The sequence below is a fragment of the Tiliqua scincoides genome, chromosome 5, assembly GCF_035046505.1.
Source record: "Tiliqua scincoides isolate rTilSci1 chromosome 5, rTilSci1.hap2, whole genome shotgun sequence".
In the NCBI taxonomy this organism is placed as follows: domain Eukaryota; kingdom Metazoa; phylum Chordata; class Lepidosauria; order Squamata; family Scincidae; genus Tiliqua; species Tiliqua scincoides.
The window spans coordinates 14758138-14775062 of NC_089825.1; the positions used below are offsets into that span (position 1 = coordinate 14758138).

At 40.5% G+C, this 16925-nt stretch overlaps 1 protein-coding gene across 4 annotated transcripts in view; it reads left to right on the plus strand.

Moving 5' to 3' along the window:
* Positions 1–16925, plus strand: part of PARD3 (par-3 family cell polarity regulator) — a 647691-nt gene that overhangs the window by 83823 nt on the left and 546943 nt on the right. For all 4 annotated transcript variants that reach the window (XM_066627797.1, XM_066627794.1, XM_066627795.1 and 1 more), the window contains exon 2: positions 10534–10635. In XM_066627797.1, the coding sequence (XP_066483894.1) occupies positions 10534–10635 (102 nt within the window). The remainder of the gene's footprint in view (positions 1–10533; positions 10636–16925) is intronic.

Below are 16925 nucleotides of genomic sequence, written 5' to 3' on the forward strand. Positions count from 1 at the left end.
AAATGTCCCGTCTGAAATTTTTAGATAGCACTGGTCCCATATAGTATTGAATGAAAAATATACCAGAGTAGTAGTAGTTTGATAGTATCTTGTTATATGGAACAGAAACATTCCTTTATACTCCTGGACAGAAGAGACTGAAAACATAAAGAATTTGGGGGTGGATTTTTTCTTTTTTCTGAGTGTGTTCAGTGTGCGTTTTAATTGTGTTATTTGCTCAGTTTTGTCTGATGCAGATGATGATGTTAACAACAATATCTATGTAGTACCATAAATGTGATTGACGCTTTCAGCAGTAGGGAAGACAGGTCCCTGCCCCAAGTGCATCACAGTCCAAAATAGACTCAAGGAGAACCACAGAGGAAGGGGCAGGAGGATGTTCAGGTTAGATGGGAATGATAATATTTAACCATGGGTGGTACTAACCATGGTTTGGTACCTTTCTCCTGGTTAAGATCTCAGATATAAAATAAAAACACAGTTGCTAAACTGTTCTTTTCCAGATAAACACCATGAGGAGACACCAAGAAGACCTGCTTCTTTCCTGAGAAGCAGAGAGGCTGAGGAATTGTTACTATACTGTAGCTTACTTGGTACAGATGTATTTAATGCAGACTTACTTCAAGATTTCATAGATATGCTTTGTGACTCAACCATGGATTTAGATTCAACAGTTAACCATGGTTAAGGAAAACAGATTGAGCATTATGTCTTTATATGGTCTTTCCATTTCCCTGTTGCTATTATTTGAGAGAGAGAGAGAGAGAGAGAGAGAGAGAGATGTAGCTAGTTTGTTTTGTGTTCAGTTGTTTTAAGATAAGGCTTTGGATCCAGAGATGGTTTTCTTGTGAGCGGAAGGAGTTTTATATGTTGCACTTCACAGCATGAAGAATGTGCAACGAAAACAAAAATATTGTTTTGCTTGTGCAAACACTTGCACAAACACAAGCATTAAAACTAATATAGAACCAGCATATTGTAGCACTGTCTGAACATTTAAGCAATTTCAGAACAGCGCTTGTGACTGACTTGCCTTCTGTACAGTATATGGTTCTTTGGGGCTAACCTCATTTCTTATTTTTTCCTGGCACTTTCAGTCTCCATGGTGCAAGTTCCCATTCAGTACCTAACCAGACTAGGAAAGATTCTCTTTCTGTTTAGCTGACCAGTCATTTATTTTTATAGTAAACTTGGAGAAGCAGATTGTAAAGTTGTAAAAGGATGCAACTTTTCAGAGCTTTCCTTGCTTTATATGGGTAGTTAAACCTCATTGATATCTTTAGTGTCTGGGTCGTGTTATTCTTACCTTTTAAAGTCACTTTCAAGTGCTATCAAATAGTACATGCAACTGGGTGTAAGCAGGAAGTCAGAGACTTCACTTGTTTTGACTTGTAGAGTGTAGCTAAGTAATCACATTGTTGTGTTTTCTCTCCAGTTTTCTGATAAGCTGGCAGATCTTCCCACATGCTGTGTAAGTTAAATGTAAAGCAGCTGATCCAAATCTTGACTAGAACTACACATTGTTTTAAAAGGTACATGCATAATCTGGGGAGTCAGTCTCATCTAAAGTGACTGGAAAATATAGCACTTGGCATGTTAGCTAACCTACATTTAACTTGGCAAGAAATATTGCCTATTTTGAAAAGATAAATATATTAAAAATCCTATGTTAACAATTTTGTATATAAAGACTGAGCGGGAATTGGGAAGTTCCTAATTTGAATCAAGCCTCTGCCAAGAATTCACTGGGTAATCTGGGTAACTGAGGCACTGTTTCAGCCTCAGTATCCAGTCTGTGGTTAGGGATAATAATAGTCCCCTTACAGGAATGTTGTAAGGCAGTGTTTCTTAAACTGTGGATTGGGACCCACTAAGTGGGTTGCGAGCCAATTTCAGGTGGGTCCCCATTCATTTCAATATTTTATTTTTAATATATTAGACTTATGCTACCATGCTATGTGACTACATTTGGACAAATGTTGCAGACCTGTAATTTTAACAAGCTACTATGTATATTCTTTTAACAATGATAGTAAATGGGACTTACTCCTGGGTAAGTAATGGTAGGATTGCAGGCTAGGATTGTTAAAAACATTCCTGCTTGATGATGTAACTTCTGGTCATGACATTACTTCCGTTGGGTCCTGACAGATTCTCATTCTAAAAAGTGGGTCTTGGAACTAAATGTGTAAGAACCAGTGTTGTAAGGAATACATGAAAGATAATACATGAAACCTCGCTTCAACCCATGAAAATGCAGTGACCATTTTCTATTTCCTTCACATTCTCTCCCCGAAACTCATCTTTCCTATGAACACTTTGGCATAGCCCTCAAATAACTAAATCCAGTACACATTATTGCAATAATTGCCTATTCCCCCCCTCTCCAGTTTATTCTGGCCTCCCCTTTCTCTGCTGTCTCCTTTGTGTCTGTTTTTAGATTGCTTTCCCTTGGGGCAGATCCCCTTATATTTTTAGAAAGTGCCACGTGCATGGCTGACATTATGTTAATGGTTCTGTAGATCAGGGGTCTCTAAACTTTTCGGCTGAAGGGCCGCATCAAATATCTGGCACAGTGCTGAGGGCCGGAAAAAAAATTAAATATAAAATTTAAGTAATTACATTAGGCAGGAGGTCTGGTCTAGAGGGTAGAGCCTCCGTTAGCCCAAAGACATCAGAAGGTCGCCAGTTCGAGGACACCGGCAGTTCCCGACGAGACCTTGAAGCAGCTGACAAGCCAAGCAGAGTTATTCCATCTGCTCTTCGGTGTGTGAGCGAAGAAGTGTCTTGGCTGCCCTCCATGTGAGAGATGAAAGAGCTGCTCGTCAGCCTGTGTGAGAGGCACTGGAGGCCTGAAGTGAGATCAGACCCGGAAGATCCATCTGAAATGTTATGTGGTTCTTGAAAGAGAGAACCGTTTATGATTGTAAAAATCTCCTTGAGGGAGTTAGAAACGCCTTCCTATGTAAACCACCTTGAATAAAGTCAGAGGAGTAATCCGATGACCAGAAAGTTATTACATTAGAGATGGAACTTAGATGAATGAATAAACGAATGGGCTGAAATGTCTAGGACTTTTCCAAGCACGAACACAGCCCAATAAATAAAGCACACACTTAAATGGACCCCCCTTCCCCCACCCCACAAGCACAACTCTGGTTGTGTTTGGTCAACTGGGCCAGAGGCTCTCAGGGGATCAGAGGCTGGCTGTGGGCATGATGTGGCCCCTGGGCCAGGGTTTGGAACCCCTGCTGTAGATATAGCCATTATTGACATGCTTATTCTTATATGTCATGCTTACTCCCACCCAGGAGCAGGAGATGTTGGCAAGGGGGAGTAACCACAACATCAGTCCATCTCACTTGAGCAATTCCATCCGGACCTTAGCAAGTGTCATTTGGTAGAACCAGCAGTGAAATGGCAGCCTCACCAATCTGGAAACAAAAATAGATTCCTAATTTTCCTGCCTTCGATGTTGACTGCTATGTTTAATTTAATGCAGATACCTTTTTTGTCAGGGTTTTAATACATTATTTTGTATTTCAAACTGGTGTGTTTTGAAGGCAGGCAGTGCTATACTTGGGTTAGTTCAGTGGTTTTTCAAAATGTTTTCTGGGACCACTGAGGCTCTTTGAACTCTTATTTTGGAGGCTCTTCAATTCTCTCTCTCTCTCTCTCGCACACACACACACACAATCAGTAATGTCAGACCACAATGGCAGTTTATCCAAATGACAGGTTGTCCACCATCATCAATTATTTTTCCTGCAATGCACCAATATAAGCAAATGATGTACTTGTAATTTGCGTCTGTGTTGAAAAGGCCTGGTCTGGTCCCCCCCACGTGAACTGAAAGCGTCTCTAAAATATCCTGCAACTCCCAGGAGTCAGATGCATCAGAGCTTCTTGGCAGCTGAGTGTTCCCCAAGGGTAGCAAGTTTGAGAAACGCTCCTCGAGGCTGGTGATAGAGGTTTCAGAGGGAGAATAAAATTCTTGTTTTGAAAGAGAAAATAGCGTGTTTTTCATCACTAAGCACAGAATGAATGAAAGAAGAATTGAAGAAAAGGCAGCCTGATGCAGAGAGGAGGCCCAAGTTGATAGCATTTTCCTATTTGCTTGAGAGATCCTACCTGTAATATAAGCTGTTGTTAAACAAGATTGGGTTGTTTCTTGCGCTGTCTAGTCTTGCTGACCTACTATTTTGTGCCAAGGCCTTGTCAAACAGGAAGAATTGCAAGGGGATTGCCTTCCAGCCAAAATGTGTAGATTTGTGTTATAAATGAAAATGCTGTAAGTCTCCTATGTATGTTTCTCACAAAAGAGAAACAATACCTTTTTTCTTTCTTTTTTTAAAAAGGAGTCATTGAGGAGCAATTTGGTGTTGAGTAATAGTTAGCATAACAGTGCTCTCTTGTGAGTATTGAGAGTGCTTCATGCACAGTTGATTTAGACAAAACACTAAGCAGTGATTTAGTGCCACAAGCAGCCTTGAGCCTTGGACTGGCATACTCCCTGCTCTCCTTGTACCCAAAGATTAGAAAGTCCTATTTCTTGTTTGTGGAACGCTGTAGTTTTGATGCTAGTTTCCAGGCTTGATTTGTAGGCAGACCAGCTTTTTGTGAATCAATTTGCCATGTTTGGACAATATAACAAACTTTGGTTTGCTGCAGCGTCTAGGGGAGAGGGAGTTATGGGTCTGACTTATGACTAGCTGTGATTAGTATTATGTCTGACACAGTCATTGTTACAGCTGCCCTGTAAGGTAGGTTAGTATTTCAGCCATATTGCAGATTGTGATGAATGGGTTATCTTTTGTTGTTTTTCTCCCACCTGTTTCCCTGAAAGGGTGAAGTCTTTGTGAAAGGGTCAGTAGGAAAGAGGCTTCCCCAAGACACTTTTAGAGTAATGCAAAAAAGGCCACATGGCTAAACAGACAGGTCAGTTTATGTATCCCTTGTTGTCTTTGAGTTCAGCAAGAACAATGGCTTCTAGCCAGGCCGTCTGCTTGGATTGGCATGCACCTATTGATTAGAAATCTAAGCCTACCTGACCTGGCCACCTGGGATGCCCAGGTGGTCACAAATGGTTCAAATGGACCAATTAAAACATACTCTAGAATTCTTGTGTTCAAATGCAAGAATGCTTGGATGTGTTTTCGCTTTGCTCTGTGTGTGTGTGTGTGTGTGTGTGTGTGTGTGTGTGTATGGCTATGCAGTCACCTGCCTCCTGGTGATCAGAGAGGTCTGATAGACTCTTCAAGCTGACCTTGAATTAAGTACCAGATAAGAGAGAGAGAGTGAGATTGAGATGATTAATATATCTAAAACAACTCCATTATGGAGTTGTTTTGCTTTTACATTTTTCTATAATTCAGTGATTTTCAATCTTTTTTATCTCATGGCACACTGAGAAGGTGCTAAAATTGTCAAAGCACGCCATCAATTTTTGGACAATTGACTGCACTGATGCCAGGGGTTCACATTCCCCAATGGTCCTACTAATACATGACCCTCCCTCAAACTCTCAGGGACCATTTGCAGCACATCAGTGTGCCACAACACAGTAGTTGAAAATCACTGCTCTCCTAACATATTTTTGCCAAGATTCACACCAATGTTTAAGACGTTTCTCAAGCCTGTTTGCTGTATTGTTCCCTCTTTCCTCACCTTGCATTTAAAATAAGCTTTCTCTGTATTTTAATATGTATATTATTTAAAATAAACCTAATCTATATTTTCCTATGTATTTTATTGGTCAATTGGTTGACTGCTATGAGAGCCTTGCACTACCTCTTCTAGACCCTGAATTCTACACACGGGTAGTCCACCTCTGAGTCAGTGCCTGCTTTGAGTGGTAGGCTGGGGGAGGTGGCAGTTTAGTACGGGCACTCCATGGCCATCCATTGACTGCTCCACTTGGTTGCTGTCCCCATCCTTTTTTGCTTGCATGTCTTGTAGAGCAATAGAAGAGAATTGGGGGAGCGGGAATGTTACTACTGCCTCCTTTACCAGCTCCACTGCCCCAATAACATGACTGCAGAGCTGGAGGAGAAGGTGCCGTATTTCTGTTTCCACTTGGTCTTCTGGGCAAAGTGAATACAGGATATTTTCACTGGTGTACATTGTCATATTGGAACAATTGGCAGGTGGGTTTCCATTTCCCAGTTGGTTTTGCTTTTGCCATTCCTTTGTTTTCTTTTTTTACCAGCTGGTGATTGGGTAGGGTGATGTACAAATATTTAAAATGCAATCATTGCATATCTGATGTTATTTAGTGTTAGATACAAGTGCAGACAAAGTCCAAGTTGGAAAGTCCAGCTTGTATGTGGAGAACAGAAAGCAATAAGTAGGCAGCAGGTGGGAAATCTGGAAGTGCAGAGGGATAACACATGTGGCCTTCTTTAGTGACCAGTTGATTAGACTAAGTTTGTTGAGGCATTAATAAGCAAGCAGTAGAATGCCATTGGTTCTTCTGTATTGCCTGATTCCTAGATGTTCTGCATTGTGACAAACTCCTTTTCTAGGCAGAGTTGCATTGTGACAAAGTTCCCTCCTCTGACCACTGGTCCTGGTTCCACAGAGATTTGAGAACAGGGTACTTGTTTCTGGTTTAAGCCCTAACATGCTTTGTAACTACACTAACACCTCCAACAATTGGGGGTGGGTGGGTCTGTTCCTTGAAAGTTGATTGCTGTCTGAAACAGTGCTATAGGAGGTAAGACAGGACAATGATGCTGATTGGCTAGAATAAATTAGTCTCATGGGCTAGAGCTGTCTATCCCCACAACAAAGCTCATTGTAATGAAACAGAACTAAAGAAAGTGCCTTTATCAGAGGTCCTACTGTACTTTATTTAGCATCACAACGATTCTAATTTCAGACAACTCCATCTATCTCTATCTACCAGAGACAACTGTTCACTCTCCCTGCCCTTCAGAATTGAATTGATAGAGGTTCCCAACCATATTGTTCTGCCCTATAGAGTTTCCATTTGTAACTTGTTGTGCATATTGGGTATTAAGATTTGCTTAAAGTAGTTGAGATACCTTGTGAAATGGCGTAATCATCGCCTTTTGTGGGTCACTCCCCAGCTTAATGGGTGACTTGGAAGTCCACCCAACTGGAGATTCCTGTTTTGCTTTTCTTTTTCCTCCTAGCATTTTGTCATCCTGCAACAGCGTAGGGAGGGGCCTGGTGAGGAAAGAGTTGAGAGTCAATGCAATTTTCCCCCTTCATTTCAGTCAGCAATGCATATTTGTAGCGAGGCTAACTGTATTGGTTACTAGTAATATTAAACTATCAATTATAGTGTGGTTGTCAGCATGGGCCTTAGGCCACTGAACTCGGAGGAAAAAGAGTTTCAGTAGGATTGGAACCAGATTTGGATGAAGTGTTGGCTCAGATGCACAGGAGGATCAGCCTAGCTAGGCAGTATTGATGACCAGTGCCTTTGTTACCCAAGATTCTTTGAGTTGATGCCAGGGTTTGAATGTGTATATATTTAAGCAAATCTATATGAAAAGTGTATGCTTTACCACTGAAGTACTTGCTTTCCCTTAGCATTGGTGAGGCACTTCCATCATATTTTCCTGCTTAAAGATACCTGGAAAAGGGAGCTGCAGTCTGTAAGAGCAGATACAAGATGCAAGCTAATTATGATGCTATATATTATAGTTTGTTGTTGTATCCTAACCCAGATTTGTGTGAATTGCAGAAATATCTGTCTGTGCACACTGGGGGGGGGGGAAATCTTTGTCAAATTCACTCCTTCTGCAGCTTTCCATGCCATGTCCTGTCTTGCACTAACAGAATTTTCTGAAACTGTTGGGCACTGCTGTGGGAGGGAAGGACAAGGAAGTTCCCATGTGGGACTTCCATGTTGCACGTATCAAGGTTAAAAGTTAAAGGTTAAAGGCAGTATGTACATACATTCATACTCGTGTGCTCTCTTTTTTAAAAAAATTCCATTTTTTAAAATTCCAAACAGAATGAATAGGGATTGTATAAATAGAAACTTCTACTCAGGCTGTGAATCTTTGAGGCAAATGAGATGGGAAGATGTTTTCTGTTTCATAATCTGTATTTCTTTGCGAGTGTGACATCAGAGTTTGTGCTTTTTTTACAGTTGTGCTGGCAACAGTGATGTGTTTGGGAGAGGAAAATATGCACTGAGTACCACCTAGATTGTATTACATCTTAAGGGCTTTGAAGGCTTTAAAAAAAAAAAAGTGAGCAAAGCCAGGGAGTGGAGCAGTGAAGCCATCTCAGTGGAAAATAAAAGCAGAGGAATAGAGATGTACATATAATGTAGAAGTTAATGGAAAAAGAAAAGACACAGAAATTATAGTACACTTTAGTACCTCCCAGATCAAAAGCAATCTTGCCAAAAATATTGGTGATGGCTATTCATACCTGAACACCTTCCATTATCTGCTTCTCAGATGATAGTAACAGAATGATTTTTCAGGCTGTTGAGCTTCTTTGGGTGTTTCCTTTGACACAGAGAAGTGGGGTGACAAATTAGTATGAACTGGTAAACTAAACTGATGGGATGTCACTTAGCTATGGCCGTGAAATTGTATTGGTAGGAATGCTCAAGACAACACCCCTTTCTTAATTAAATGAAAATCTTTGACTATCTATGCCAAGATCTCCTGAAATTGATCTCTAACCACTTCAAAAGCTGCCTCTAGAAAAGGCAAAATTTCAAAACAATTTCTACCTATCCCTGATGTAAATCAGTGAGGAACTGCATGATTCATTGACTCTAAGCGTAACAGGTTTGTGATTAACTGTTCAGGAATGTCTTAGTTGCTTATTTGTTATAGTCTAACTCTGTGCTCTTGGCTCTGTAACACTCGCTTTCTCCACTTTGGAGTTTGCAGTCTGGTTAGAGTAAATAAAGCATGCTTGGAATTAATGAACTATAAATAATAGGAAAGACTAATTTCTCTGAATTCTCTACCCATGCTCTTGTCACCTCTTGTCTAGAATAGATTAACCTTCCATTTACTTGCCGTTTCTTCATCCATGGCCTTCTGTTTGCCTGATTTGAAACATCAGGTTGCTAAGATAATCTTTCTGATTTGGTCCTGTCACTAAGATCTTGTCGTTCCTCTATTTCAACCTCTTCCACTAGGTCCCTGTCAGCTTGAATCAACTTAAAATGCCTGATCCCTGGCTGCTGTCCAGCAGAGGTGGTTTAGACAGGAGTGGAAGGGAACTGGATGGGCAGCTGGTGCAGTCTCTTCAGTGGCTCTTAGTCTCAAAAGGCATGCTGGTGGCCAGTCTGAAAAGCATCTTGCTGCACAGTCTGTAGAAGGAGGGTCCCTTCTATTCATATGGTTTCCATGCATTTATACAAACCTGTTCTTTGGATTACACAGTCTCTGAGTCCCTCATTATGATTACATATCCCCTGTTGCCCTTTGCTCTTTGTCTTCCAGAGTTGCGATTTAGGGGATGAAGGAGGAGGTGTACTCACACTGTCTGTTAGAATGGCTCCCTCTCTTGAGACCTTTCGGCAAGGCCTGAAGACCCTTCTGTTTAAACAGGCCTTCTGTGTTCTCGGCCTTTTAACATCTTTTTAACATCTTTTAATATTTTTTACAGGCCTGATTCTTTTATGACTTGCTGCTGCTCTATGCTCTTTTTACCTATTTTTTTACTCTGACTGCTGTTTTTTATGATGTGTTAATATGTTTTTATTTGTTTTTAAATTGTTTTTAATATGTTGTAAGCCACCTTGAGTCCCTTCGGGGAGAAAGGCGGGGTAAAAATAAAGTTAATAATAATTAATAATAATGTATATCTTTTGAAAGAAATGCCCATTGCTAATTTATAATGAACCTATGTTGAATTCATGGTCAAACTAGACAAGACATGGAAATCCATGATTGACTGATTTTTTTTCCCAAAGCAGCTGTCAGATTTGAGTTGGGACCACATTACCCACAGAGGGTGTTTTATTTTTAATAAATCCTTCTTGGCCCCACTGTGTTCTCACTGTAAATTATGCTCTTCCTGGAAGCTAATTAAGATATATTTGCAGCTTTTAAAATAGTATAGGTAGCCTCTGTGTGTGGTGAGAGGGAGGGAGGGAAGGAGGGAGAAATTTGAGAACTGGTGTACAGGGAAAGTGATCAAAACTCCTCAAGTGCTGTGTCCTGATTTGAATTGGGGATTCCCCCCCCCCAAGCAGTTTTAAAAATAGAGATGGAAGATTTGAATTGCAGATCTTCAGTATTGTGCTTGGTTTGGCCCTAGCATCCCTATTAAAAGATCTTGGGTAGCGGGACTTGGCAAGTTCTCTTGGCTGAGATCTGGGAGAGCCACTGCAAGCGGTTGGCATTCTGGCCAAGGAAGACCAATTGTCTGTGTTAATAGAAGATAACTTTATTCTTACTTTTCCAGGGCAGGGAGTTTTTGCTGAAGTCGGGCCTGCATTTCAAAAGCATGATAGCTACAGTGGAGTTACTTGCTATTGGGTACATCTTTGTTTTATGATATTTAATGGTTGTCTTTTGTATGCAGGATCCGAGCTACTGGATACAAGTGCATCGTCTGGAACATGGTGATGGGGGAATCCTTGACTGTGATGATATACTCTGTGATGTAGCTGACGACAAAGACAGAGTGAGTATAGAAGCTTGGAGGAGCTCATTTTATTGACTTTAGAGCATCTGGAGGATTTATTGCTAGTATCAATAGTACTTAAGATAAAAGAGAGAATAGTAGGTTAGTGCAGTGTTTCTCAAACTGTGGGTCAGGACCTACTAGGTGGGTTGCGAGCCAGTTTCAGGCGAATCTCCATCATTTCAGTATTTTATTTTTCATTTATTAGACTTGGCATTTATTAGACTTTATTAGATTTATATAGATATACCATGGTATGTGATTGCATTTGGGGAAATGTTACAGATCTGTACTTGACACTACTGTGTATATGCTTTTAACAATGATAGTAAATGGGACTTGCTGCTGGGTAAGTGTGGGTAGGATTGCAGCCTAGGATTGTCAAAACTCTTCCTGCTTGATGATGTCACTTCCGGTCATGACATCACTTCTGGTGGGTCCTGACAGATTCTCATTCTAAAAAGTGGGTCCCGGTGCTAAACGTTTGAGAACCACTGGGCTAGTGCAAAATGTGAAATGTATAATGAAGGGTGTGTTGGGGAGAAGTCCATTTTTAAGATCACATCTTTATGACTCTATGAAACATAGTTGTGAATAATCATCGGGGGGGGAACTGAACCCAGTGAAAGAAGCAAATGTGGAAATGAACAAAATATGGAAGATCTAGGAAAATTGAGCCCACTTGTAAAAGAGCAAACTTTAGGGTCTTGATCCAAAGAACTACTCAACTAGTTGCATGCAATGAAAGAAGCCTTGAACATCTGTTTTTCATTGTTTCTAAAATTTCTGAGTCATGGTGAAGTTTGATATGGTAACTGCTACGGTTTGATATGGCATGCTTCTACAAGCTAGTATACTGGCTGGTCCCTATGTTTCTGCTTTTGAAAACTGTCTGACTTGTTGGAAAATGTTGGATGATTTCAGATTCTAAATGTAAATTTGCTTGGATGGCCTGCATATTTTAATATTCATGGTTGTCCTCTGTTATTGAATTTTAGTTTAACAATAGATTTAATTTGAAAATCTTGTCTTTCACTTCTGAATGCATTTATTATTATAATTTAGTGCTAAATTATTAATTTAATTTAAAAATTTAGTACCTCACGGAGGTAATTTCCATAGAGTGAAATGACTTGTTCCTAGTTCAGTGATTGAACTTATTGATCGGAGGGAGGGTTGTTGGAACACTTGAACTTCTCCTAGAGCAGGAACAGTAATGTCATCAGCAGGAGCTCTCAGATGCTGACCTTAAAACTTTTTAAAAAGAACCTTAGCTAAGAAAAACAATCTGGCTCAGCAGGAGGCAAACTGAGAACATTTGCCTAAGGGCATATGTTAAGACCTAGGCAATAGCCTTTTCCTAGGGGCACCTGAGAAACAGTATGTAGCTGAAGGCTAAAATCTTATGCAAATTTATCTGGGTGTAAAGTCCTGCTGAACACAGTGAGTCTTGCTTCTCAGTGAACAATCAGAGGCTAGCTTTTTAAAATACTTTTTACAGTGTAATAAGTTATTTTTATAATTAAGAATGAGTTTATGCCACAACAGCAAATCAACTTAAAAACTAAATTTCATCTCAGTTTGGAATGAATTGAAGACTTTTAAAAGTTGATTTTGTTGTTGTTGCATAAACTTAGTGGCGAGTTGCTATGGAGATGTGACCACGACAAGTTCCTTCACTCCAAAATTTACCACTGTAGAATGCTGATCGGTGTGGATGTAAAGAAGGACACTGGGATTGAGCTAGATTGATGTATGCTGCTTGGTTATTCTGCATGCTATTATTTTTATATGTTTCCATTTCTTATGTAAAGAAGAAGACAGGTTATTAAAAACAATCTGTGCTTGGCTATTTAAGCAAAACATTTGAAAAGCTTAATTGGAAAATATGTCATGCCAGAATTAAAAAGAGTGGAAAGATTGTGAGATGGGCAAAAGATCTCTCAGGAAACTAGGCATGTTTGGGCTGTGGATGAGGTGGGTGCAAATTAGAATTTTCAATTGCCTCAGAGGTTGCTGCAGTAGCAAACTCATGCAATCAAGAAATTGAGCAGGGGCATGTGTTTAGGTTAAATATGATGTTAAATGTTCTCTCCAAGAAATAATAGGGTGGTGGAATAGGTTGCTTAATGATACTATGAAACTTCTTGCTTTGTATAACAGGAATATAGCCCTGATCACTGACTAGTTTTACTGGAGAGATACTTTGAGGAGGAGATGGAGATCCTGTCTATCCTCCAAAGTGGACTACCAGCAAGTCCCTTAGCTATAGCCAGTGCTCACTTGACACACCCCTCTTGCACAAGGTTGGGCGGGGGGGGGGTCAAGGTGATACTCTCTTTAGGGGATGGATTTGACATTGCAGCTTCCATTTGCTTTCCACCACTGTAAGTAGTGGTGTTGCAAGGAACCATGGCAGCTGGGGTGGCGACATCGTGATATCACTTCTGGGTTTGGCAAAGAAGCTGTGGAGAACTCTGAGTCTCGGTTTCCTCTTTTCACAAGTGCTTGCAAGAGTAGGAAGCAGTGACTCAGTAAAGCTTGGAGTGACCTCTCTGAGCTTGGCCGAGTCACTGAGGAAGGGTGCCAAGGAAGGGTGCCCGCCACCAACATCTTGACTGGGCCTTGTGCGCCAGCACTTCTGGTATGGTACCTGGGGCAGGCTGTGCCCCACCCCCTACTTGCTACACTACAAACTGTAGCAGGATGGATTAAACTTGTGTGATTTCTAAAAGTAAACCCTAAATCAATAGATCAAGAATCCTCACGTATAGTTGAAAATCTTTAGTACGTATAGTTGAAAGACTGAGTACAACTACTATTTTTTCTTTCTTTCCCAGAATGATTTCTTTATTTGTCTGACACCTTGTCAAGGCAACCTGTGATTATTCAGAGTATCTGCTTCAAAAGACGATGAACGTCTTTGGGTTTCATTCTTCTAGGACAGCTCTTAATAGTGAAACTATATGTGGGTGTGTTTCTGTCATGGCACATGGCTGACAACTCTTGCTTGCCACTTTTAAATAAGCAACATCATTTATAGCAGCAGATTGTGAGCCTGTGTCAGTGACTGAGATACCTGTCAGACAGCTGAAAGCAGTCTTTCTCAAAATCCTCAGGGATTTTGTTTCCTTTCTTTTTTATGACAAAAGCTCTGTTAGAAAGTCCTGAGCCACTGGTGATGCATGCAAAGCACACTGTAAACATATGTAGTGATTATACTGCTAGATAGCTTTGTGAGTTGGTCATTGTAACCTTTGTTCTTGTTGCTTCCAAGTTCTTCTGTCTTTAGTGTTTGCCAGCTGCATACCTTTCTACACCCACTTGGTGTAGAGCTGGCTTTTGATATTTGTCCCTTCCCTTCCCTTCCCTTGTCATGAATGGTTTAATTGTTCGTTGTTGAACTTTCTCTATATATAGTTCAATTGACTTAGTGTTGCATACTCTAGTCTGGCCTGCTCTCATGCAGGGTGCTTAAACCAAGTCCAAAAAGCCCATGTTTAAAGGTTAGTGTACATGAAAGTTACCATCCCAGGCATGCAAGGACTTCCCGTTTTCTTCCATGTATAGAAATGTTCCTTATTCTTAGAAGGACTTCCCGTTGTTTTCCTGCTGCTCATAAAAGAGAATGAGAAAGTTGCAGAGCTTCTGAACCGCAACTGATGATCTTGATCTTGCAGTCCTTTTCAGAATATGAAATACGAGGGAATAATTTGAGGGAACATGTGAACCCCCTTGTGGAAAAAAGGTGGGCTATGCAAATAAGCTGTGGATGGAGAGGCGCGCTCCGCAATCTAACACTGTCTGCCTTTGAGTGAATGCAGCCAAATTCTCATTTCTGCGTCACAGAATTCATAGTCTGGTTGCAGTTAGGAAGTGGATTTAATCCAACAGTGGGTCATAAGTTGCAGAAGGTTTTATGGTGTTGTACCCCAGGAAATATTTTTGCTTTTGTTCTAAATCAGTGGTTCCCAAAGTCCTCTTCAGAGGGAACCATGTAAGTATTTGCGGGGGGAGGGGGGATTCTAACCACACGACCCCCAGGATTGTGCTGCTGCCAGGCACAATTTTTTACTTGCTTCCATCCAGCGCTGGAGTCCTGGAAGGTCCAGGGAGCCCTCTACAGGCTTCCCAAGTCTGTAAATGTGAAAAAAAGAAAAAAAGGGCACTTCAGTTTTTCATATCTTTTTTCACAATTACAGAAGTTTGGGGAGTCCTGCAAATGGCTCCTGAGACCTCCCAGGAATCCAGTGCTTCCTTCCTTGTTTAAAAAAAACAAACAGCCCTCCTGTCCCCAAGAGCAGTGCAATCCTGGGGATCATGTTGCTTCCTTCCCCACTCCCCGTCCTTTAAAAGAGCAGGGATAAGTGCTTCTCTGGCTAGTAGGTCACAACCCACCAGTTTGGGAACCACTGCTCTAAATAATTTTTTCATTAACCTTGGAACGTGGCCATTTGTTGCCAATACTGATCATTCATATGCACACTTTGTGTATTACTACATATGTCACTCTCACAAACACAATTTTGGGTCCTGATATGCCCAACGCAGAATTAAACTCAAATTGGGAGTATCTGCAATACTGAGAGAGCAAGAGGTTAACTTTAGCAACCCTATAAGTTAGGTTACACTGAGAGGTAGTTATTGACCCAGAAACACCCAAGTGAACCTCATGGCTGTTCGTGGATTATAGCTTGAGTCTCTTTGTTCCTAGTCTTAACACCTGAATCACTATATCACTCTGGCTCTTGAGTGTTTTAAGTCTCACTTTTTCGATTATAATTTATTGGCTAAGAATTTTTCTTGGACAGTGTTCATGGATCTCCAGGTGTATTAAGCCCCCAACTTGTAACCACTTCTTTATCAGTTAAGAATAGGGGGATAGATGTCCCCCTTGCCCCTCTTAAAATCTCGAGCAAATTGGCTTGCGAGTTACCCTAAACACTTGGACTAACACAGTCTTCTGTTATTCCACTTTTCCATACTTTTGTGCTAAGATTTGCTGTTAGTGTGATAATGCATCTTGATTGTTTTGTACTGGTGAAGTAAATTAAGAGCTTACAATTTTCAATAAAAGTAGTTGAGATTTGAAAACTGTGTATGGGAAATTGTTTAATTTTTCCATTAGTGCTATTAGAGCAGTTCTGAATAACCTCCAACTTGGCATGATGAGTTCCTGAAACAGAAACTCAGCAAAAATGTTTACCACAGTTTCGGAAATGAGGCCAAAAAGATGCTTCTGTGGTTGCAGAGGAAACTATAAGGGGAAAGAACTTCCTTTTAAAAGTAGAAGTGCTGACCAAATAAGGAAAACATGATCAGTGCAAGTTGACAAGAAAATTGAGGGGGATGTGGTAGAAAAGTGGGAACAAATTTATTTTGATACATCAGAAGGAGTCATCAACCAGGATGACTGTAGGGTTGTTGGAAACCATGAAGGTGAGAGAGGATCACTGAACCAGGTTAGGGAGACTGCAGCTGAATGAATTCTGAGTAAGCCTTTACTATGGCAGTTATGGAATGGATGAATCACTTTTGTGGGGCACTTGGAGGCATGAGGTGAAGCTCTAATTTAAAACTGAACATTGGGTCCAGGTTGCACACATTTGAGAGTTCTTAAAGAACTCAGATATGAAACTGTTGATCTTCTAACAAAAAATACACAACTTGCTACTAAACCTGGCTTCCATAGCAGAGGATTGAAGGGCAACCAACATAATGTCAATTTCAAAAAACAGGAGCAAAGGAAGTCAGGAAATTTTAGGCCCATTAACCAAGCTTGAGTTCAATGGGTAGAAAGCATTTGTAAAGAGAGAATTTTCAAGACTACAGAACTACCAACCTTGCTGAGCAAAGTTCAGCATGGTTCCGTAGAGAGAACCTGCCTTGCCAACCCTTTACATTTTTTTCCCAGCAGCATGTTTTCTAGTCGGACTTCAGAAAGGGGTAGTGGATTTTCTTTGCAGTTGCTCATTATTATTATTATTATTATTATTATTATTATTATTATTATTATTATTATTATTATTATTATTATCAACAGTATTTCTATACTGCTTTTCAACAAAAAAAGTTCACAAAGTGGTTTACAGAGAAAAAACAAATAACTAATGGCTCCCCATCCCAAAAGGGCTCACAATCTAAAAAAATACAAAAGAGCACCAGCAGGCAGCCACTAGCAAAGACACTGCTGGGGTGAGGCAGGCCAGTTACTCTGTCCCTGCTAAAAAGAGGAGCACCCACTTGAAAGTGTCTCTTATCCAGTTAGCTCATTGAAGGCTCCTGGGTAT